This window comes from Triturus cristatus, chromosome 6 (assembly GCF_964204655.1).
Source record: "Triturus cristatus chromosome 6, aTriCri1.1, whole genome shotgun sequence".
In the NCBI taxonomy this organism is placed as follows: domain Eukaryota; kingdom Metazoa; phylum Chordata; class Amphibia; order Caudata; family Salamandridae; genus Triturus; species Triturus cristatus.
The window spans coordinates 1,440,913,602-1,440,936,512 of NC_140589.1; the positions used below are offsets into that span (position 1 = coordinate 1,440,913,602).

Here is a 22,911-nt window from a genome sequence, read left to right on the forward strand (position 1 = left end):
CTAATACTTTCTGGGTAAGGTGGTAAACAATTACCAATGGAGTCAGGGACTACAGCGTTACTCAGCAGCACACTTGCAATGCTGTGCAACTTGGCATGTGCCCTAATGAACAAAAGGAGTAGAACATGTGGTGAAATCGACAAGTGTTTTGTTGAGATGGTTAGTTGATCAAGAAAGAGGTTGCTTCTTCAGCCATGTCCCTTTAAAGTGCTGCTGACTTTATAGGTCAATTTCTGGAACTCCTTGAACGTTTTTTAGTGAGGTTGCTTGCGCTTCGCTTCCAATTGCCTTATTAATGTCTGCGAGAGTTCTATGTGCCCCAGTTATGATAATGCATTAGTGTATTTCTACTTGAAGTTGATGCATTTAAGAAATGCTTAGAACTATTGAAAGTACGTTGATCACTGTGTTTATTTATGTGATAACGTCAAGCTTTCTTCACACATGCAATTCCCTTAATGATGTTCGATGTGCTTTAAAATCCAGTAGTGTGTGAACATGGGAATACAGGGTTTGCTGCAGTTCCTCAAAGAAGCCTCTGAACCCATCCACGTGAAGAAGTACAAGGGGCAAACTGTGGCAGTGGATACATACTGCTGGATCCATAAGGGAGCTTTCGCCTGTGCAGATAAACTCGCCAAGGGAGAACCTACAGATCAGTAAGTTTACCTGATAATCTTTGTACTGCATTTTGGGGAGTCTCGGCGCTTTATTGACATATACTTAGCAGAGTAGCAGCTGCTAGTTTCACTTAGGAGAACTAGTAATTATAATACATTTTCACTTCCCTTTTTTAAGTGCAAGTGCGAAGATATTGTTTACACTTAAGTTGTCCACCTGTGTACTCTCTGTTTGCATATTTCATCTGAAATCCTGCAGCTGCTCTGACTTTTCATTTAGATAAATGAAGTTCATATTTGAATGACCTGACCACGCACTGTTGGTTTTTGGCCCTGGTGAATGTAGAAAAAAGCATGATGAGGCACTTTAACAGTGACAATTGTCATCTTTAATCTACCGCTATTCCCAGAGTCAGGAGCCACCTTGAATCATTTTCAGGTCATCAGAAAGTACGAGGTTTAATGGAGAACAGAGAAGGTACACACTGTGTTCATTCAGATATAATAATATCTTATAGATTTTCTTAGATATGGGAGTGACCAGCCTTGTACAAAGTAAAGAAAGCAAATGATTTGTAAAAGAAAACATTAATTTTTATTGGTACATTTTTTGATTGAAGTAGCCGATATGCCGTGTTAAAAGTTCAACCATCACTTAAGTCTCAAATGACTTGTCTTACCCAGCAAGTTGGTTCAGAGATTTTTGTCTCTGTCATTGGCCACATGAAGTCTTAGCCAAATCGTGGCATGGAATCAAAAATTTACAAGCTAGTCCATATTCAGATTCGGTCTGTGCATGGAGTCTCTTTGGCTCAGCATGGTGGTGCCTTTAGGGTCGAACTAAAACATGTTAAAATAGTTTTTATAAGTACCAGGCTACAATAAGCCGTAGTTAAGGACTTAATATCTCCTATAACTAAGGGCAGTCCAAATCTTTTGAAAATACTGTGAAAATCTGCAAAAATATTTTCAGTATTCTGTTGGAAAAGTAACAGGGCTTATGCAAAGAAGGTTATGAAAACATCATGTTAATGTTAAAACTCTGCCAAAAACAATGAGGAAAACGTATCAAACTGCACTCTTGCATTTATTTCAAGAATGTTTAGTAAAAAAGCCATTTGAGCAAGGAAAGATGTCTGTCACCCTGCACATGTCTTCAGCAACAATTTGTGAGTCTTCATTTGAAGATCACGTTTTCCCTCACACGTCTCCCCCACAAACACATCTCTCAGCAGCCTTTCTGTGGCCTGATGCAGGGTACCTGCATGCATTTCCTCAAACTACCCACCCCTCTTTTATGTTTGTACATCTAACCGTGCAAGCATGCATTCTGAATTTCCGTAATAGTGGGTGGGAGTTATATGGTAAGTGAAGGGCTTAGGCTAAAAGACTCCCTAAGAAGGTAGCCACTGCTCAGTCCAGCTTCCCACTTGCCAAAGCTGCTACATAGTATAGTTTTGTAAAGGTACAAGTAATAATGTAAAAACAGAATTGGTGGCAACAGTTTAAGAACCTTAACTATTCTATTTTAATTTTTATAATGTGTCTTCTGGCACCCCAAAATGGTGTGTGTTTGCTGGCTGTACACCAATAGTAAACAATTTCACATTTTAAAAACACAGGTATTTCGATAATAGTGCAGGCTAAAAGAGCATAGATGATTTTTAAGAGTTGTAGCCTGTTTATTGTTGATTATGGGTGTAGGGACCATATACAGTGGTATTACATGTCTAATTGTAATAAATGCTAATGCTTAGAGAGGACTTGGTATATCCTAGAGCTCTTCAAGTTGTATTTCGTAATAAACATCACTCTGATCTTCTTGTCATGTACTATGGAGATTTTGGTTTTTATAGTAAATCTCTTCTGTTCATTGTCATTGCTCTTTCTATTGCTTTATTGATGACCTTAATCGCATCCTCTTTCTAAAATCCTTTTCGTAATGATAGAAACGTTTGTTCTGTAATTGGAGTCAGATGTGTTAATCTACAAGCTCTAATTTGGAAAGAGGCCTATACGCTGCTAACAACGCCAATATCAGTTGGTTAGGCTGGGTGCAGTAGCTTGTAGCCCATTATAATACCTGTCTAAAAGATTCAGTGAAAACAAACCCATGCACGGACATACATGGTTTGTCTGTGCTGGAAATGCACAACCCTGTCGGAAAATGTACCACGCAAGAGAGATTGAGAAGCTGATAACTAAATCAGATAAAGCTTTAGGGCCGAATGGCCTGCCCAATGCTCTCTTTAAATCAAGCTCGAATACTTGGGCGAACCATCTAGCCCCACTGAATAAATACTGCTTTGTTTCCAGTCACATTCCATATTCTTGGTGTGGAACGATCATTCACCCATCTTTAAAGGTGGTCAAAATAGTGATCCCAAGAGCTATTGCCTGATTGCTCAGTTAGATAATGACGCCAGATACTCTGCTGGGCTTCTATTCTGCGACCTGAACAGCTGGACGGATGACCAGAAGATAATTCAGTACAATAAGACCGTCTTTTTCCCTGGTATGGGCACCGTGACTAGTACTGTACTGACTATAAGAGAAGCTCAGAAATGCAAAAGCTCCTTTCATGTCTGTTTTTTTTATCTGAAGCCCGCTTTTGATCATGTAGACAGGATAAAGCTCTGGTTTAAACGTACAGCGTGGGGGACCCCAGATAAACTATTGAAAGCAGTTCAACAACTCTACACTGATACGTGGATCAGTATAAAACTAGAAGACGGAAAAAGGGTCTCCCGTAAGATCTAGACCTCAACAGGCCTTAAACAGGGACGCATGCTCGCCCCAGCATTGTTCAACCTCTTCCTGGCTGATCTCACCCAGGACGTGGACCAGACAAATGCTCATGCACCCACATTAGGGGGGGGGACCATTGATGAGTATGTTATACGCTGACGATATAGTTCTTCTCAGCTGAACCAAGGTCAGCTTACAAAGGCTGTTGTACAAACTAAGTAACTACACTCTAGCAAATAATCTGAACATCAACCTCGCAAAAGCAAAGGTGTTAACATTTAACAAAAGATCTGAGAAAATAGGACCCTTGCATCTAAATACTCGCAATCCTATTCAAGACCAAGACTACAAGTATATGGGAGTAATATTTGATACAAACTGCACTTTTTTACAACACAAGGAACAAATGAAAGTGAAGCAGGGTTGTGGAATTCCTATAGCCTGACTCCCAGGACTTATTGTTTTGGGTCAAGGACAACAGTTTTTCGTGTTTAATTTGTCCTTGGGACAAGTAGGCCCAACCCCGTGCAGCTTCAGCTGCCAGTTTACAGTACCACAATATGGAACAGGGAATGGCATTGGCTGCAGTTAAGGTAATAATTATGTCCATATGTTAATGCTGTTTGAACTTGTATTTATGGTTCACTAATGCAAAGCCTTTATTATTAGGGTGACCACTCTACGGAAATTTTGTAAGCTCGGACTGCACTGCTGACAGTGGTCCCAGTATAAAAATGTATACACACGTTTGCTAAGTTTAACAATATGAGGCTACGTATAATGCTTCCAGAATGCGCTCTGATTAGAAGCTTGAAAGCAAGACTGACGGTTATTTGCTTTCAAAATATGTTCACCCAAAAATGCAACTAGGAAATAAAACGTTATGCTAAACTACTTTTAAAATGTAGGTACAATGTCTTTGAAGCCTCATCTAGTAAAATATGTTGATCCATGCTAATATTCCTGAAAAAATATTCAGAATGGAAAATAAGTGCAACCAATTTCAAGAAGATTGTGGGAAACATGAAAATAAACAATCCTTGGCCACGCCACTAGGTCTGACATTGGTGGTCAGCCTTTTGGTTTGTCAATGCATGCATGTTTTGATAATTTTTTCTGTAAAACTTACTAGTTGTGGGAGCTGCCAGGCCCTCTCCACATAACAAACATTGGCAAAAAGCAATAATGTTTTTAGGTCTCAAAAAGCACACATTGCCCCCGTAGTCCCTGGCACTAAACAAAACTATTTTGTGTGCTGATATGCTCCTTGTGAAAGAACAGAATGCTGTCACTCACAGTAAAGCCAGCCTAGAGATAGAGAGAGATACAGAATTTTGATAAAAACAAAAGGTCTTGGTTATTTCAAGACATAATTTAAGAATTGGGTTCCTAATTAAGACACAAAAGTGCACCCATGGTATATGTCCTTGCAGTTGTGCTGATTTACGGCTTCAATGAATTCACAGTAATTTACAGAAGTTGGCCAGGAAATCCTACTCCTAGAAAATATTTGCAAACTGCATTTTAGCACAAGAAAATATGCTTGTGTAGATTTGCTCATGCGAGAATCTTTTGAGCATTTACAAGTTAACTTTCCCTCCAACCACTTTTACTAACCTTGGAAGAAGCTCTACTTCTGCCATTACCAGGAGTAAATTTCCAACCTTTCTCAGTATGGGGAAAGATACAGAAGAGCTGGTGAAAACCCTTAAAACATGGAGGTTAGTAGGCTTGCACAGACTCAAAGGTACATTCCAACCCTGTAACTATTACCTAACACTACCTCCAGCATGTAGATCTGTGGAAAGGTGGCAAATTAAGGGAATTGCTAGAATTCAAACCCTACTGTATATTGGCCTTGGCATAATCAGACTGGCTATTATCAGATCTCTTATATAATGAGATTTCTGCCATAGCTTGTCACCGCACTACTTGGCACCAAAGGGACAAGTGGATTTGTTTACAGGCCATGTTGATTTATGAAGCAACCTTTCCATGGACAAGTAGATATTTTATTAAATTTCACACCCCTGGTGAAGCCAGGGTCTCTCGTAGAGGCTTTCGAAATTCCTTCAGAAGAGGATTGGAAACAGCTCGCTCCTCCCTATACTTATAGCTATTAAAAGAAAGCTTCTGCCTACCAAAACCTATGGCTGCAAAGCACTTTTGTGTCTGTGAATCTGAGTGGCTAGAGTCGTTAAACCTTAACACCTATGGGCAACGTTTTTGACTACCTCAGAATGCCTCTCCTACACAAATCAGGTTGGAGTTTGGCCTTGTGAAGCAAAAATTTGCAAGACAAGAAGCCTTTGTCAAATTTTGTCACAAACTGAGAGCAGCCAAGGAAGACTCATTAGATCATAGGCTCTGGACTGAATTTTCTAGTACAACAGGCACACGCAGTGACTATTTACGGTCCAGTACGGAGTCTCTACAAATAAACGAACTGTGGGTACTCCCAGCCTCATTTCAAGTCTTTAGTAAACATGTTCAAAAATACGTGAAGCTCTCTTTTAGAAAATAAAAACATATTAAAGCGTGTTCACTCCAGGATAACCATCCAGTCCTTTAAGAGTCTAGCGCAGCAGGAATACCTAAGCTTTGGTAAATCACTCCACAAAAAATGGAAACTAAGCGTCTTTGCTTGGGTGACTTCCCAACGTTAGACCTATCTACAAAATGGCTTGAAAAAGGAATCGATGTTTCCTGCAGAGGCTGTAATCAAGCTGAAGAAACTATTGCTTCCATTATTTGTATTTGCCCAGTATTCATAACAGCAATTTTTAGGGAAATCTTTCAACTCGCTGGGAGTGTGGACTTGCCCACAAGCAGTTATAGCTTGTTTTAACCGGGGCATTCAGAAAATCCTACTAAGAGCGATCAGGAGCCTTTACATCAGGACTTTGGTGAAAGTGATAATATTGACCAACACTCACAACCCATAAGATCTGGACCAACACTGGTGTAAAAACAAGGCATTTTACCCCCACTTCTGTCCAACCTTTAACTGGCTGACATAAATGACTCCCCAGCTTAAGCCTGTGCCCTGTCGCCCAAATTTGGGGCTGTACAAATTCTTTTCCTCCTGTACGTAGATGAACAGTTATTATTTGATCACATGGCAGTAGGGCTTCAGCAATCCTTGGAAGCACTCTTACTGTATTGCTAGGAAAACAAATTAGCAGTCAATCATGCAAAAACAAAAATCTTGGTATGTGGAGTTAGCAACAACAATACCACCAACAAATTCATATTTTCTTTGAACGACCTGGTTTGGAGGAAGTATCGAGCCTAAAATATCTGGGTATTTGCTTCAACCGGCGTGATTCCCATTTAACAAAGCTCACTGGCCTAAAAGACTGCTTTGTCTATGAAAATGAGCTTTAAAAAACTGGCAAGAAGAGATGCGTGGACCAGATTTTACTGGGATCTGCACAGTATTTGATGCCGAGTTCATGCAAACTCACTTACGACTCATTGAGTTTTGCAGACATCATCACATGGCTGAACAAAGCCCAAACTCGATGCTACAGTCAACTGTTCACCTTACAAGCAGCTTGTTGTTATCCGAAATACGGCTGGAATTCGGACTCTGCAAACAATCATGTATGTTGAAAGGTTGAATTTGGGCTACTATGTGAAGCTTAGGGATACCCCCACAGTTTCCCTCCAAGAACTGATATGGCATGGCATCCGGGACAAGACTCTCCATTGGCAACCCTCTGTAAGGAATACAGTCGAAATCCTGGGAGCCCAGAGCTTTGACAAAAAATAGCCTCCAAAGTTAACCTCAAAAATTGCAAAAATAAAATCGGGAGAGAAAGACAGGCAAGATCTATCATGAAAGGCCCATGCTGAACTTTGTGTGACTTTTTTACTAATAACAGAGAAAAGCCTTATATCTATCCAGCCCTATGAAACTGGTCTTTGAATAAAAAAAAGAATGTATGAGGCTGAGGTGCGGGCTAATTCACCTAAAAGCATACAAATTCGGGCGTTTAAAATGCTCTCCCGAACATAACTGCAGATTGTGTAATTTTAAGAAAGGAATCATTGATGCATGTGTTCTGCATTTGCCCCTGTATAAAAAGTTTAAGGCGCTACTGGTTAAAGCCGATATTTTGGCACTTGGGCACAACACAATGTAATAATGCCATTACTGCATGTCTAAGTTGAGATGACGCACAGCCTTCAGCCATGTCTGTGAAATTTCTTAGGGTAGCGTAGTGTTTAAGTTATTGAGCTCATGCCCCGCGGGCAGCTAAAAGTGGTAGTCTACCTGCTTTATATTAATCCCAAACGTTGTCGCTTAAGGCAATCTCATTATGTACTCCCACTCGTGACATGCAGACACCTGGCCATAGCCGACCAAGACCAGCAGGGTTTAGGTATTTCTGGTTCGTTCCTATCATAAAAGAATTTTGCGAATCGAATGGGAATCACCCCGGCTCATGAAGCCAATTGAAATTGCTTAGTACACGTTAACAACTGGCTGCTCAAGGAGAGATAGGTCCAGAGTAATCCAAAACCAATAGGCCACATGAAATTGCAATATGCACTTTATTAAATTAAATCTGATTGCAGTCTGCACTTTGCTCATTGGCCTCTGACCCCCAACGATTTGATGGGATCCCCCTCGCCCCTGGCACCTAACGAGTCCCTTTTTATTGGCAGTCTTTTTCATGCATTCGGATTTTAGAATTGATTTTAAAATATGTAAAGCATAAGTAGTTTTACGATGCATTAAAATTGATAGATGTATGCATGATCGGATTAACTGAGACATCATTTGACTTTGCTATGTTTTAAATAACTAGAAACAAAAACTTACCATACCTTGTTTTAACGGGTGCAATACAAGACAACATTTTGCATAGAATTCGATTTTTAACATAAGTTGTAAACGAACTGCAACAAAAAACAAGCGCATTGAATCTTATGCCCGCTGTGTATCTTGCTGTCTGCACCATTTTAAAGACAATAGCCTGATGAGCTTTTAAGAAGCTTATCTAAATGAACTTTGTTTTATGTGTACATTTGTCGTAGGCATCTGTTTGATGATAATCTCTTGATGAGTTTTTAAGATGTCTTTTTTATTGTATTTTTAAAAACAAACTTTTTGCATGTTCCTTTTAATTTGATTAACTAATCATTCCGTTTAGTTTTATTAACTAAGCATATCTAACAAAATGTGAATCTATGAGCACTAAGTAGTTCGTCTTACCATATATTGACTGGTGGTTGGGTGAGCTGAGGAGCAGTTCAATACACAGTTTACTGCTGTGGTCTTTATATTCAGTTATTCAGTTTAGTGAATAATTTAGACATTAGGAGGCATACAATCTAGATTCCCCACGTTAGTAGCTGAAACATTTTGGCACTTGCAGCTAGTACAGAATAGCAGTCAAGTGGGTATTCTTGTGGACTATAACAAAAATGCTTTAGCGGAGTCAAGATGGCGGCGGAGTAGGACGCTCTCCTAGGTCCCTCCGGCGCCGAACTAGCATAGCCTTGTACGAGCGGCCTCCCGGGGACCTCCAAGACCTGGCGGCGGTGGTGCTTGATGTCCGGTGGCGGCGGGGACGATCTGGTGTCGCCGGCGGATTCCCCTGAGGCGCTGGTGGTCCCGTGACATCGGAGGCCTGTGGGGCGGCTGGCGAAGGAGGAGCCGGGACCTCGCCTGCGTCGCGAGGCCGACGCTGGGGAGCTCGACTGTCCAGCAAGGGCGGAGCGTACACTGGCGGCGGCGAGGAGACGCGGTCGCCGAGCGGGCGGAGGCGGAGCGCCTTACCCCACGAGGGACTGCAGCTGAGGGCACCGGGAAGGCATGGATCCCCGCCCAGGTGAGAGGGACGAAGCCTGAGGAACTTGTCGAATCGAGGAACTGTGGAGCCGGAGTCGGCCCGGGCCGGACCAGCCCGAGGAAGCGGCATGCGGGGGGGTGTTCGGCTCCCCGGGGCTTCTAACAGGAGCGAAGATTGTCGTGGGGCTGCGGCCACGGGGTGCCATCGGCTACCGGCGCCTGGGAGGCTCTGAGGCGTGGCAGCTTGAGCGCGCTCCGCCATAGTGAAGCTAGAGGGCCTGCTCTGGCCCGGTCGGACTGCCGGAGGAGCCGAAGACTGTAGAGCTGCCACCTGGCCCCAGGCGCCCCCCGTGAGGACCCGGTGGGCTCGGGCCCGAGGTGTGGGCGATACCTCTAGGGGCTCCTCCTGGTGACTTCTGGGGGGATCATCGCCCTGCGACTTTCCCGGTGGTGGGCCCCGAGTGGCGAAGAGTGGACGGGGGCCCGAAGACGCGGGGCCGATCGGGGGTCGCCTCGTGGCCGGGGGTGCGGTGGAGCGGCTCTGGTGCTGGGAGATTCGGCCTACGACTGTGAGCTGGGCGAGCCTGATTACCCCCCACGCTGGGCACGAATTGCGGAGTGGCCGTGACTGGAGACTGCCCTCCCCGGACTGAGGTGGCACATGCTGAAGCCGTACCGGTGGCGGGGACGCATGACCTGCCCGTGGGTGGTGCCGAACTACCTTGACTAAGAAACGATGTCTGGTAAGACCCGTGGGGGCAAAACTGGACGAGAAGGTTCGCAGCGGGTGTAGGAGAGTAGGGTCTGCTTTCTATGTTCACCCCCACTTTTTGCTTTTGCTTTACTGGTTTTCGACTTAGATGTGGCTGTGGGCCTGCTAATCAGACCCACAGCCCTGCTGTTCTCTCTCTAAATTTATACTATGTGCTTTAGGCGCATAACCCATTTGGATAGGATCACCTTATTGGACCCTGTACAGTGTACCCTAGGTACCCAGGGCATAGGTGTACCCTAGGCCTACCAGGGGCTGCAGCATGCATTATGCCACCCCTGGCCTGGCATTCCATTTTGACACAACTGGCTGATCACTCAGCAGGGCAAGGTCGTGTAATCACCCCTTGCTTAGGTGTAATATTCCTATACCTAGGTTACATATAGACGCATGTGTACCTATCAGTAACTCCTATGGCAGGCCTTAACAATCCTGGAGGCAGAGTGCTTGGTAACATGTGAGATGGTGCTCTAGCATGAGCTGAGCCTGTCTGCAGCTTGCGGAACCATGTCCTTATAGCTGTTCTATGATGTAGCCTACCATATACTCTTAAAGTGCCTTATAATCTTAAACGGTTATGGTAACTATGGTTTGGCTTTATCGAAACCTGTCGTGTAGGGTGTCTAACACTGTGGAATAATACCCCCATACCATTTCTGGACATGAGGATATTATTCCCCCCTTCTAGAGGGAAAGACATGTTAAAATCATACTTCACTGTTGGCCTCTGACCAAAGCCTCAGCATCACAAAATGGATGCTGCTGCCACGACACAAGTCTGACCTCCTGCTGCTGGGAGTGATCCCAGCCAGGGAGGCCTGGACAATAGGTTTCCTGCTTGGGGAGGTGCTAGCACCTCCCCAGACAGCCTTTAGTGTATTGGGGCAGGGTGGGCTGAAAGGAATGAGACATGCCTGTGGCACACAAGGTGTTCCTTGCATAGTCCAGTTCAAACCGGCGCTGGGGCACCCCAGCCCCAGCTCTGGCGTGAAACTGGACAAAGGGAAGTGGGTGTAACCACCCCCTCCCAGGTCCCACCCATAAGGCGTGACCTAGCAGGTATCCCAGCCCCCCAGATTAGTATAAGAGTGGGAGTTGGGCCTCAAGACTTTAGATTATCCTGAACCTGCAAACTTGAACAGAAACTCTGGACCTTCGACATTCGACGAAAGAAGAAGACAGAAGAATCTCCCTTGTGGCCAAGGAGTGGCTACCCTGTGCAAACAGGCACCATCAAGAGACTACCCTTTGCTTTGCCCAAGTTCTACGAGGGACCGACTGCAGAGCCTGACCAGAGCCTTGACTTCCAGACTTCTCCGACCCTGATCCACATCCACAGCCGTGCTGAGATCCGTGGAGGCGACGAGAGACGTGGGACCGGCTACCTGGGAAAAGTGGCTAGTATCTTCAAGCGCAGCTTCTGAGGCACCCTCGAAGTTGTGCACCGGGGATTGAGAAGCCCCAACCCCAAGCACCATCTGCACCGAAGACCAGCCCCCCACACTCCACGAGTCCTGCGTGGGGCCCTTCTGCATTTTCCTGCTTGCCGCGTCTGTCCGGTTGCTTGCCCGCTGGCTAGTGGCCTTTGAGACGACGCACCCTGAAATCTTCAGCGCTGGTTTGGCTCCTCCAGACTGGCTCCTGCTTCTCTGCAAAGAAGAAGCACCCCAGACCTTCCTGGTCTGCACCAGAAGCAAGTCCTCCGTTCTTCGTGGGTTCCGCTTGCCAAGGCTTGGTGAGTCCTAGTCCAACTTCGACGCCGCCGACAGCAAGAGCCTTCGTGGGACAGCTCGCCTCCTGGTCCTGGTCGTCCTCGACGCTTCCTGGTCCTCGTGGCTACAGCGACAAGCTTCACCTTCACCTGCAATCTTCACGACATCGCCTGGTTCCTTCCTGGTTCCACGTGGTCACTGGCTAGTGACCTTGACTCTGTCCCTTCTGCTTGCAGGTATCCTTTCTTCTTGATCCCAGCCTTGGGATCCACCGGACACTCTTCACTGACTGCCTGTCAGCATCTTTCTTCAGGCATCCATAGGAGTCGACGACGAAACCCGACGCAACTTCACCCCTATGCACCCGGAGCCTGTGGGCTAGGTAACTTGGGTACTCCGGTGCTCATCAGGATAGTGACTATCCTAGTGTCTAGTTTTCAAGTCTCGACTTCCTAGCTACTCCGGAAGTGTCCTAAATCTATCTATTTCTAAACTGTACTATTGCTAGTGACTTTTACGCATTACGCGTGAGTGTTTCCACTCTGCACCTGAATCCCGTGGGCCTCCCACTTCCTAACCTTTGGTAGTATAGTGTAGCCCCAGCGATTCCCTAGGCCTAGGCCTATCCTATTTCCGTGACAGTGGTCCTTATACCACTTACTTAGTATATGGTTTGCGTGGCCCCTAGGGCCTAACTGTATTACTTACCTGTGTGACTTAATGTGTGCATAAATAAGACTGTGTTGTACTTACCTCTAATCTCATAAAGAGTGCTGAGGGTTTTTCTAGAATAAATACACTTTATTTTATATATATATCTGTTGTGGTGTCCTTTCATTTGGTATTCACGGGATTATATATGGTATCACAGCTGGCTTCACATGCCATTCAGAGTTTAGCCTAAGACTGCTCTTGTCCATGCTACCACTAGGATAGCTGGTCTATAAGGTTGACTTTACAACCAATCACCATAAGGGTATTTGGACTGATATAAGGTGTACACTAGAACTAGTGACATCATACATCAGGCCAACTTCTCACAGCGGGGGGCTGCGCCTTCGACGCCGCCTGGCGCTGGTGCCTCCTCTAAGCCTCCTGATGATGATGCGCCTGTCACCAAGGACTTTATGCTAGAACTGTTTAATGCTATCAAGGAGGACATCACTAGCCTCCGCTCTCAGCTGGCTTCTGACCTCCGGGAGGTGCGACGAGACGTGGATGGTATTGGAGAGAGGGTGGCAACCCTGGAGGAGCACGACTTGGGGCTCGCTGGCGATGTCCATCAGCTTCAGCAAGATGTTCTCCGGCTCACGGAACAGAATTTGGACCTCCAGGCCCATGCGGAGGACTTAGAAAATCGGTCCCGACGGAACAATATCCGCATACGCTCGGTGCCCTGGGACGGAGAGGCTGGGGACCTGCGGGGCTATGTGGAGGGCCTGTTTCTGCAGATTCTGGGAGAGGATGACGTCCGCGAAGTGCGGATGATCAGAGTGCACCGAGTGGTGTTGCCAAGAGGGACAGGGGCTCCTCCCCCGGACATTTTGGTCTGTGTTCACGACTATCAGCTTAAAGAGCGAATACTCCGGAAGGCGAGAGGGTTTCCATCACTGCTTTATCGGGACCACCGTCCCCAGCTATTTCAAGATCTGGCGGCGTCGACACTGCAGAAACGACGTGACTTTCGCCCCGTAACATCCTTCTTGCGAAGCCAGAGCATCACCTACTCGTGGGGGCATCCGTTTCGGCTGATTTTTCGATGGCAAAACAGGTTGGTTCAGGTCCGCTCTCTGCAGGCTGCCAAGGACCTCCTTGGTTTGGATGACGGCTCCCCCTCGCTGGGGGATGGAGGCTCGCCTGTGAGGCAACGTCGGCGCTCCTTCCCTTGGCAACGAGTGGGGCGCCCGGCTGCCCCGAGTCGGCCGGACCCTGAGACCAGCGTACAGGAGAAGGACGCTGCGGTGGCCTCGGTGGTGAACGTGACGGAGGCAGCCGTGCAGGACTCTTCTTCTGCTGCCTAGCCACCCGGGGGACCTCAGTTTGATCGGCGCCTGGAGGGCCGTCCTCCTTTCAGGTACCACTGGGTATTGATGTACTTTGTGAGGAGACACCCTGGTCCTGTTCACTGGAGGGATGGGGGCGGAGACACCGCCTCAGGGACTTGGGGGATAACCACAGTGGTCCCGGTTTTGGGGTTATTGGATACTCAGGTTATTTTTGCTTTTTTGTGGTGGGTCCCTGGTTGGGGGGGGTTCCCGGGGTGAGGGAGGGGAGGGGGGGTGGGCTGGTTGGGTTTGGGGATGGGAGGGTCCAGTGGTGGAGGCCGGGGGGAGAGTGTGCGAGCGCTGTGAGGGATGTCCGTTGGGTGGGATATGGAGAGAAGTCCTGGGATGAATGACAGTGCACTGCTCGGCTGCAGACGAGGGAGTCGGGGGCGGAATTGGACTGGGTCTTTGGTCTTTTTGCCATATCCAGGCGTGGGGCAATTACTGGCTGATGGGCCCGATGAGCCGCATGACAATCCGTGATGTGTTCTGATAATTTCTGGGGCTATGCTCCGTGAGCGATGGCCCCGAGGGGCACTGCTGGCCCGATCTTGGAGAGGGAGGGTGGGTCGTGCTGGTGGGGGAGTGGGGCTGCTGGGCAGAGTGGGGGAGGGCTGGCGGAGAAAGGAGAGAGGAGTGTGATAGGATGCCTGTTACCTTAGGTACTTGGAATGTGAAGGGGCTGAACTCGCCGCAGAAATGCCAGAAGGTCTGGAAATACATCCTGGACCACCACCTGGATGTGGTGGGGCTCCAGGAGACGCACCTGGCCCGGAGCGACGAGTCCCGTCTCAAGCATAGGCAATTCCCTCTTATCTACAGGTCCTCGGCGGGGTCCAAGCACAGGGGAGTAGCCCTTATGTTCCGTTCGACTCTTCAGTTCCAACCGTTGGGGGTGCGCAGCGATAAGGAGGGCAGATGGCTTGTTGTGAAGGGAGTGCTTATTGGCAGAACTTGCACGTTCATAGTGGTGTATGTATCCAATGCTGGGCAAAATCGGTTTCTCCTGGAACTGCTGCGTTCGGTAGAAGACTTTGTGGAGGGCGGCCTCTTTCTGATGGGTGATTTCAATTTGGTCTGGGACAGGGACTTGGACTGTTCTCACTAGCGGAGGGCTGAGGCCGGCCTCTTCTCTGAGGAGACACGACGGCGCTTTGAGGAGCTTGGTCTGCGGGACGGGTGGCGTTCTCTACACCCCCTCTCCCGAGATTACACCTTTTTTTCCCACGTACAAAACTCTTACTCCCGCCTGGATCATGTTTTCTATAGCCAATCCCTGCGGGGGTCCCTGAGAGACGCGAAGATATTTCCCCTCTCTGTTTCTGATCATAGCTTACTGGCGCTGGACTTTCAGTGGGCTCCTGAGGGGTCTGCGCCGCGTAGATGGTTTTTCCCGGCGTCAGTGGTGCGGGATGAGTCTTCTTGTAACGACCTCCGCAAGGCGATCCGAGAATTCTTTCAGCTTAACCCGGTGCGGGACACGTCGCTTTTCACTACCTGGGATGCCTTCAAGGCGTCGATCCGAGGGAGCTGCTTGGCCCTCAACGCGGCACTTAATCGGCTGCGGAGAGCGGACCGGGAGGCGCTGCAGAGGGAGCTCTCAACACTGGAGCAGGCGCATAAAACCAATCCGTCCAGACTGACGCTGCGCTCTCTCGCGGCTATCAGGGGCAAGCTTCGGGCCCACTACAACAACAGGGCTGAATTCACCCTTTTGAAGCTCCGCCATCTCTCTTACTCCCAGGGGAATAAGGTGGGGAGACACTTGGCCCGTCAGTTACGCCACAAACGGGAGAGGGAGTACATAGGGGGCATAAGGGATGCCGCTGGCCTGCAGCAACACGATGACGCAACCAAAGCAGCACTCTTCGGGGACTTCTACGCCGCACTATACTCAGGGGACAACTTGGACCCCACTGCCCAGGAGGACTACCTACGAGCTCTCCCGCTCCCTCGCGTCTCTCCCGAATGGAACGACCTGCTATCTGCCCCCATCACTAGCGAGGAAGTGCTGGACGCCATCAAGTCTTTGAAGCCCCGCAAGGCGCCTGGCGCGGACGGGTTCACGGCCCTTTTCTACCAGACCATTGCGGGGGAACTTAGTGGGTTTCTGGTTCGCCTGTTTAATGAAATGGCCCAGGCGGGAATGTCCTCGGACTCTATGGCGGAGGCGGTTATCTCAGTGATCCCCAAACCGGGAAAGGACCCCTCTGCTTGTTCATCATTCCGACCCATCGCCCTCCTCAACCTCGATGCTAAACTCTACTCTTCTATCTTGGCGTCGCGCATGCAGGATCTGATGCCGGCACTGATCCATCCGGATCAGTCCGGCTTCATTAAGGGTAGGCAGACCCATGACAACATCAGAAGGGTGGTCCACCTTATTGAGAAGGCCAACCGGTTTCGTATCCCGGCGGTGTTGCTTGGGCTGGATGCCGAGAAGGCGTTCGACCGGGTGGATTGGCGATTCCTGTTCCGCACTCTTCAGGCCTTTGGTTTCTCGGACAAGTTCGTGACCATGCTTACTGCCAACTATAGCAGCCCCCGGTCTAGAGTCGCGGTGAATGGGCACCTATCCCCCTTCTTCTCGCACTCGCGGGGAACGCGACAGGGTTGTCCTCTCTCCCCTTTGCTGTTTGCCCTGAGTATCGAGCCTCTCGCGGTGGCAATCCGGGAACACCCAGACATTCGGGGCCTGCCCTTCACGGGGGAACAACATAAGATTTCCTTGTTCGCGGACGATGTCCTCCTCTCCCTTGCGGATCCGGCGCGCTCTCTTCCTCATGTGCAGACTGTCCTGGCGCACTTTGAGGACGTAGCGGGGTTTCGGGTCAACAATAGCAAATCGTATATCCTCAACCTTACACTCTACTCGGCGGAGGTGGAACTGCTTCGCCCGCTCTCGCCTTTGCCGTGGTCTCACTCCTCGCTGCTCTATCTGGGGGTCCGCTTGACCCCCACAGTGGGCAAGCTATACGCGGCTAATTTCCCCCCGCTCTTGGCAACTATTCAAGCGGAGCTGCAACGCTGGAAGCCGCTATTTATTTCCTGGATGGGCAGGATTCATGTGATCAAGATGACGCTCCTCCCGAAGCTCTTATACCTCTTTCAGGCTCTTCCCATTGTCTTAGACGGCGACTTTTTTCGCCGCATAAAGACGCTCATGCTGCGCTTTGTGTGGCAGGGGGGCAGGGCCCGCTTTTCCTTTGCCACTCTTTGGCGGTCTCGGGCGAAGGGAGGGATGGGTCTCCCCGATATGCAACTCTACTACAAGGCGGCGCAATTGAGAGTCTTGGTGGAGTGGACCCAGCCACTTTCGGAAAAGCATTGGCTGCACATGGAGAGGAGTGTGGCGGGTCGCACGATCTGGGACCTTGTGTGGAAACCTAAGGGGGATAGGCCCAAGCATGCTTATCTTAGCACCCCTACCGGCACCACCCTTAAGGTCTGGGATGCGGTCTCCGGGGATGAGCGGTGGACCACCTTCCCATCGCCCTTCACTCCCATACACTTCAATCCGGCCTTTCCGCCCGCGCTTAAAGAGGGGCCCTTTGACGCTTGGAGAAAGTGAGGCTGCCTGGCTCTCACGCATTTGTTCCACGGCTCCGCCCCGTTGACTTTCCTGAATTGTGGGCAGGACTACGGGATTGCTGAAACAGAAAGGTTCCGCCACGGACAGTTGCTACATTGGGCCTTATCCCCGTCAGTACGGGAAGCGGCAGCTCGGCCGCCTACCCCCTTTGAGGCCTTTCTCTCCCGCACCTCGACCATGCGTGGAGCGATCTCCTTCATCTATAGCTACCTCCTAGCCACAGCCGACACACCTAGGCCACGATATATGGGTCACTGGGAGGATCTCCTTCATCGTGGTATCACGGACGAGGAGTGGTCCCACCTATGGCGCGATTTGGCCAGACACAATCACTCGTTGGAGCTGCGGGAGGCGCATGTTAAAACCATGATGGACTGGTATCTCCCCCTGCCAAGCTCCATAGTATCTTCCCAAACACCTCGGATAGATGTTGGAGAGGCTGTGGGTTGTTGGGGGACTTCCGCCATATCTGGTGGGACTGCCCGATTATCCGCCCTTATTGGGAAGAGATCCTGGCCCATATCAAAGACATCCTGGGGTACCCTATCGTGGACTCCTTGGAACATGTACTGTTGGGCCTTAGAGACCCGCTTCTGGAGCATCAGACCCGAGCGGACAAGAAAATCCTTTGGCTCTGTACTGGGGCGGCTAAAATTACTTTGGCAGCGGCCTGGAAAAAAAGGGAGGCCCCAGCGATCTCTCTCTGGCATGCGAGGTTGTGGAAGTTGTTGAGCATGGAGCGAATGGCGGACGTATTTTTGGGGGACTTTAAGAACTTTGTTTTCCGCTGGGGGCCCTTAGTGCGCTTCCTCTCTCGGGGGTTGCCAGCTGCTGTGTGTCCACCGTCGATTAGAGCCCTACATCTATTTCAAGTGTGACTACCACAGGAACCTAGCAACGATTTGTGAGTGCGTGCTTCCACCACTGGAGGGTGGGGGGAGGGGGGGGCTGTTAGAGGGTGGGGGGGGAGTTTCCCTGGTTGTTATTTCTTTGGTTTGAATGATTATTGTGACAGCCGGAATCTGAGAGGGACGGGCCCGAGATACGGAACTTGGATGAGCCGGCCCTGGAGGTCCACCTGTAGGTGTACATGTTAGTAGAGCGGACTTTGCCCACCTGTAATGCACCTGATCCGGCGAACTGGTCTCGCCCACTCATATTCTCTTTAGCGCGACTACCCTGCTGGGCCGAACAACAGGACCTTTGCTAGTCATAGCGGCCCCCCTCATCTTATGCAACTCCCCTGCGTGGGAATTATGGTGGAATTGTCGCATGTCTTCTCCTTTCTTTGGTTATTTTTGTTTGTGTCTGTTATTTAATTACAATAAAAACAATTTTGACAAAAAATGCTTTAGCACAATTGAAAATTACTTTTTTTATTTACCACTCCAAGTGGCGTGTGCTTGAAACCGTGCTAAATGAAGAATAGCCTCATTGCTGTATACTGGCCATGTCAATGATGGCGCCTAAACCACAGAGCAAGCATTTGTGCAAGCCTTTGACCATGGCAAGACAGATCAAGCAACCCTGCCGATCATTGCTAAGCTATAACTTCTGTTTCCTGATTACTTACAGAATGGTCATTTAAAAATTCGCTATTGTCAAATAAGTGAAAATCCCTGCCACATGCTTTTTATATTCTTTCACTGGGAAGAGGTTCTGCATCTGTTGTCGGTAAAACAGGCATTGCGACAAGAATCTACCTCGACTTCTTTATTTGGCAAATTCTGGCTTACACTTCTCCTCTATTCAATTATATTTGTCTCTTAGCGGCCTTTTGCAAACGTCTAGGCATCTCTTTACACAACTTCGGGAGTATGCATTTCCAAGAATGCATTAGGAAGTTTTCAGCTACAAAGAAGCCCTTTTCTTACTTGGATAATTTTGTAGTGTGCTATCTAAGTTAGCATGACACAATTTTCAATCAGTGCACAAGATGAGATTAGGCAACATTGCTTGTCATGGAAAGTTTCATTCCTGTAGCTATCACTTCAGCCAGAAAGATGACTGAGTTTCATGCTCTTTGCATCAATGATACTTTCGCTCCTCAAAAATAATAAGATTTTGCAACGAACTTGACCTTCTTTCCTTCCATCAGTCATTTTAGAGACTCACATTAATCAGTCAAGCACATTTCCAATTTTCTTTCTAAACTCTTCCACTAGACAGACTGCCTTTATGTAAATTAGATGTTATGGGGATCTTATGTTATTGTGTAGACAAAAAATCACAGAACTTTTGGCAAATAGAAGGTTCTAGTGAGAAGTCTTTTAGTGTGTTGCTAGGTGGATAGCCTCTAGCTTCATTATCATCTACTTCTAAGCCAACAGATCATTACATGGTAAACTCAAAGCTTTAATGGGTAAAGCCTCTCAGTGCAATTTGTTTGCATAATTTCCTTCATTGTGTTACTGGCCCTCAAGCTTCCGAGATTGGGTCTAGCTTGTTAATCTATTTTACCATGTATGAATATCAGCAACAATCCCATGATGGGCAAGTAAAAGTTTCATACTTGTATTCCTCACTCTCTGTCGTGAATGTTCTCTCTAATTTTATAAAGATTCCATCCACCTCCCCTGTGATCTGGATCATAGGTTTGGTTCCGGGTCATGCTAGATCCTTTTTCAGTCAGACCTCCAACACAAGCGTCTTACCACTTTGCTGTTTGACAGGACAGAGCAGCTTCAAGAGACCTTAAGGTGGCCATGCCCATTTGCACTTGCCTACAACCTTAGTAAAGGAGCATTGTTTCCCTGCTTTGTGTTTTAGATGTTTAAAACATGTCTGTACTGTACATAAGTACTACTGAGTTGTTTTAATATGAATATATTTTAGAATGGACTCTCTCAAGGGCCAGTCAATTGAGTTGCGGACCACCTACTATGAAGGTTATGAGTTAATCTGGTTTGAGTCAGTAATTCAGTATGTTTGAACTCAAATTGAATATGTGCTATAGTGAGCAGCCAGCATCTCTGGATATGTCATGTTTTTTTCCTCAGAGTGGTAGACTGCTTAATGTTTTTAAAATTGCTTAGTATCTTATTCAAAGCCTGAACAATGTAGTCACTTTTCTTTAGGTTTAGGCATAGGGTGGCCCTTCATTGTCTGTTCTTTGTAATTCTCTGACCTTTACTTAGTTCCTTGATTATGGTGCATTAATCAGTGTAGCAAAACCAAGGGCACTAATGAGTTTGAGCTAATGCTTCAGCTATGGATGCGAAATGACCCTTACTATGCTTCGAAAGGTGTTGTTTGAGATCTAGTGCGAGAAAGATTGCTATGGTTTGGACGAGATGCTGCTGAATACATTAGTATTTGGAGATTTCCCTTAGACCTGTCCATTGTTTGTCTTTACTTTGTCTTACATCCCTCTATTAGTTATTTTCTTCATGTTTGTGATCCCTTTTTAAGAAACTATTGTTTAGGTTGTTATACCAGAGCACAATGGACTTTCTTTTTCAAAGGCAGTTTGAAAAGGAATGAAATGATTGAATCGGGCTTCAGGGGAGAAGTCGCTGTCTCACCGCTCTGCCACACGCTCCTATGAAGGTGATTGATAAGCATATGTTCAGGACCCAAGTTGTGTTAGCTTAGCACGAAAAAACCATTTAGGTTAACTGCTGCCTCTTGGGCCCTAACATAACAGTACGGTATCATGAAAGGATAAAAGCAACTTCAAGAGTCAGTCTGGGGTTGAATGGAACTGACCTTGGGATGATGATTGATTTCTCTAGTTCATTCAGCCTGTTAGCAGTGGGAGTCAATGCCATCGGTGTGCTCTCTGGCATATTTTCATTGACAAGAGCTGTCAGCATAGTATCCAGGTTATCATATATCCCCCAGATTCCTACCTCTGCTGGTCAACATGCTTTCTGAAAGTCTGCTAAGCATCTGTTTTAATTCTGAAGAAATTGCGCAGGATTTAGTGTTATTTTGTAACTGGAGAGAACCTACGCTACGCTTTCCTGTTGTATGCTGTTAGCACCGAGAATAAAAGTTTAATGTCGGAAATAAGTAAAATGCCTAGGTTTCAAGTAGTGAATCGGTGAGAGATATAATGTATACTTGAGGGCTAATCTGAGATGCCGGCATGCTGTTTCAATATTTAAAAAATAGGGTTTTTTTAGAGATAAATCGGGAGATGTTATCTGCTACCATTGACCTACATTAGCAATGCAGAAAGCTTGAAAGCAACAAAAAAAACTATCTTTTTGGGTTTAAAACAGAAGCTGCACTCTTAGAAGTCATCCTCCTGTTATAGCTCTGGTTTTGGAGACCCATACCTTCCTGTGTCTTCCCCTCTCCGCCTTTCAAGGTATGGTAAGAAATGTGATGATTGCATTACTTTAAATGTCATTTCATTATATATAGTAAATTAGAACCCTTGCTACAGGAGGAAGCGAACCCAGGAAGTCGTACTACAGCTACTGTTAACAGTTAATGTCTCTCTTTCTCCAGATATGTTGCCTACTGCATGAAGTTTGTCGATATGCTCTTGGGGTGCGGAATCAAGCCCATACTTGTCTTTGATGGATGCACTTTGCCTTCCAAAAAGGAAGTGGAAAAGTCGAGGCGAGAGTAAGTTGTTTATATTGCTTATTTCTATTATGGAGCAATGCGATTGCCTTGTTTGACTTGATCTGCAATTGCATTGTGTGTTTGGATTACTGTGTCAGTACTGGGCATGGGGTGATGTCTGAAGTTATGACAGAATTGTTGGTCTTCGTTGAACTGTACCAAACGTCAAGGCCCTGCGAAATTCCCGCACACCCTTTCACTATTAAAACCAGGAGAATTGATTAATGGCAGCCATTATGGAAAGTTTAAACCCACAAGATTCATAGCTTCTTTCCTATTGGTAACCGGTCTGCAGAGCAAAAAGGAAACACGAGTGGAGCCCTCATTAACATATTCTGTGACGCTTATTATGTCACTGCATACTCTTACATTTCTCGCAGCATGACAGGTTCACCTTTTTCCCCTCCCCAACATTACATTTTACTCTCCACTTTGCCAGGCCCTTCTTCTTGGAATTGCTTTCGCAAGACACACCCCTTGCATTCCTGAGATTTTGCAACCTATCCTCTAGACACCATGCTCGATATTCATTACATGATTTTCCCTACCCTGCTTGTAATTGACTTTATTCAGCTAAGCTATTAGCTAACAATCGGGATGCCACTCTCCCCACCTTGTATGCTAACATTCACCCTTCTCACATTGTCCCAATTTCCCCCTCTCCTGTGCTCTTGTCGACTCTTCTGCCCATGTGATCATTCAAACTCTTATTGCGCGCCTTCTTGTTTATCACCCATTCAAGACCAATTTGTGTTGTCCAGCTTCTAGGTCTTCCTCTGTTCACATGCCCAGCGTCCTAACCGCTATTCTTAACATGATATTTCAAAACGCTATCTGCTGACCACCTCCGCTTATCTCCTGTCTCTCTCCTTTTGCTTTTTATAAAGCCGTGAAAGACATTTTGTACTGAACCACCCTCTATGTCCACCCAAAAGACCCTGCAGTTCGCCTTCTGCAAAATGCACAACCCCAAGGCGCAGCTCTCACCTTCTCTCTAATGACTGAAACAATATACCCATCCTGCCTCTTCTCAACCCCTCT

At 47.2% G+C, this 22,911-nt stretch overlaps 1 protein-coding gene across 2 annotated transcripts in view; it reads left to right on the forward strand.

The window, feature by feature from the left end:
• The window catches only part of EXO1 (exonuclease 1), a 365,086-nt gene that overhangs the window by 11,984 nt on the left and 330,191 nt on the right, over positions 1-22,911 (forward strand). The window contains exons 2-3 of one of the 2 annotated variants that reach the window (XM_085612501.1): positions 487-659; positions 21,751-21,870. In XM_085612501.1, coding sequence (XP_085468627.1) covers positions 499-659; positions 21,751-21,870 — 281 coding nt within the window. In that variant the 5' untranslated portion in view covers positions 487-498. The remainder of the gene's footprint in view (positions 1-486; positions 660-21,750; positions 21,871-22,911) is intronic. The other variant, XM_085612502.1, reaches the window with a different exon arrangement.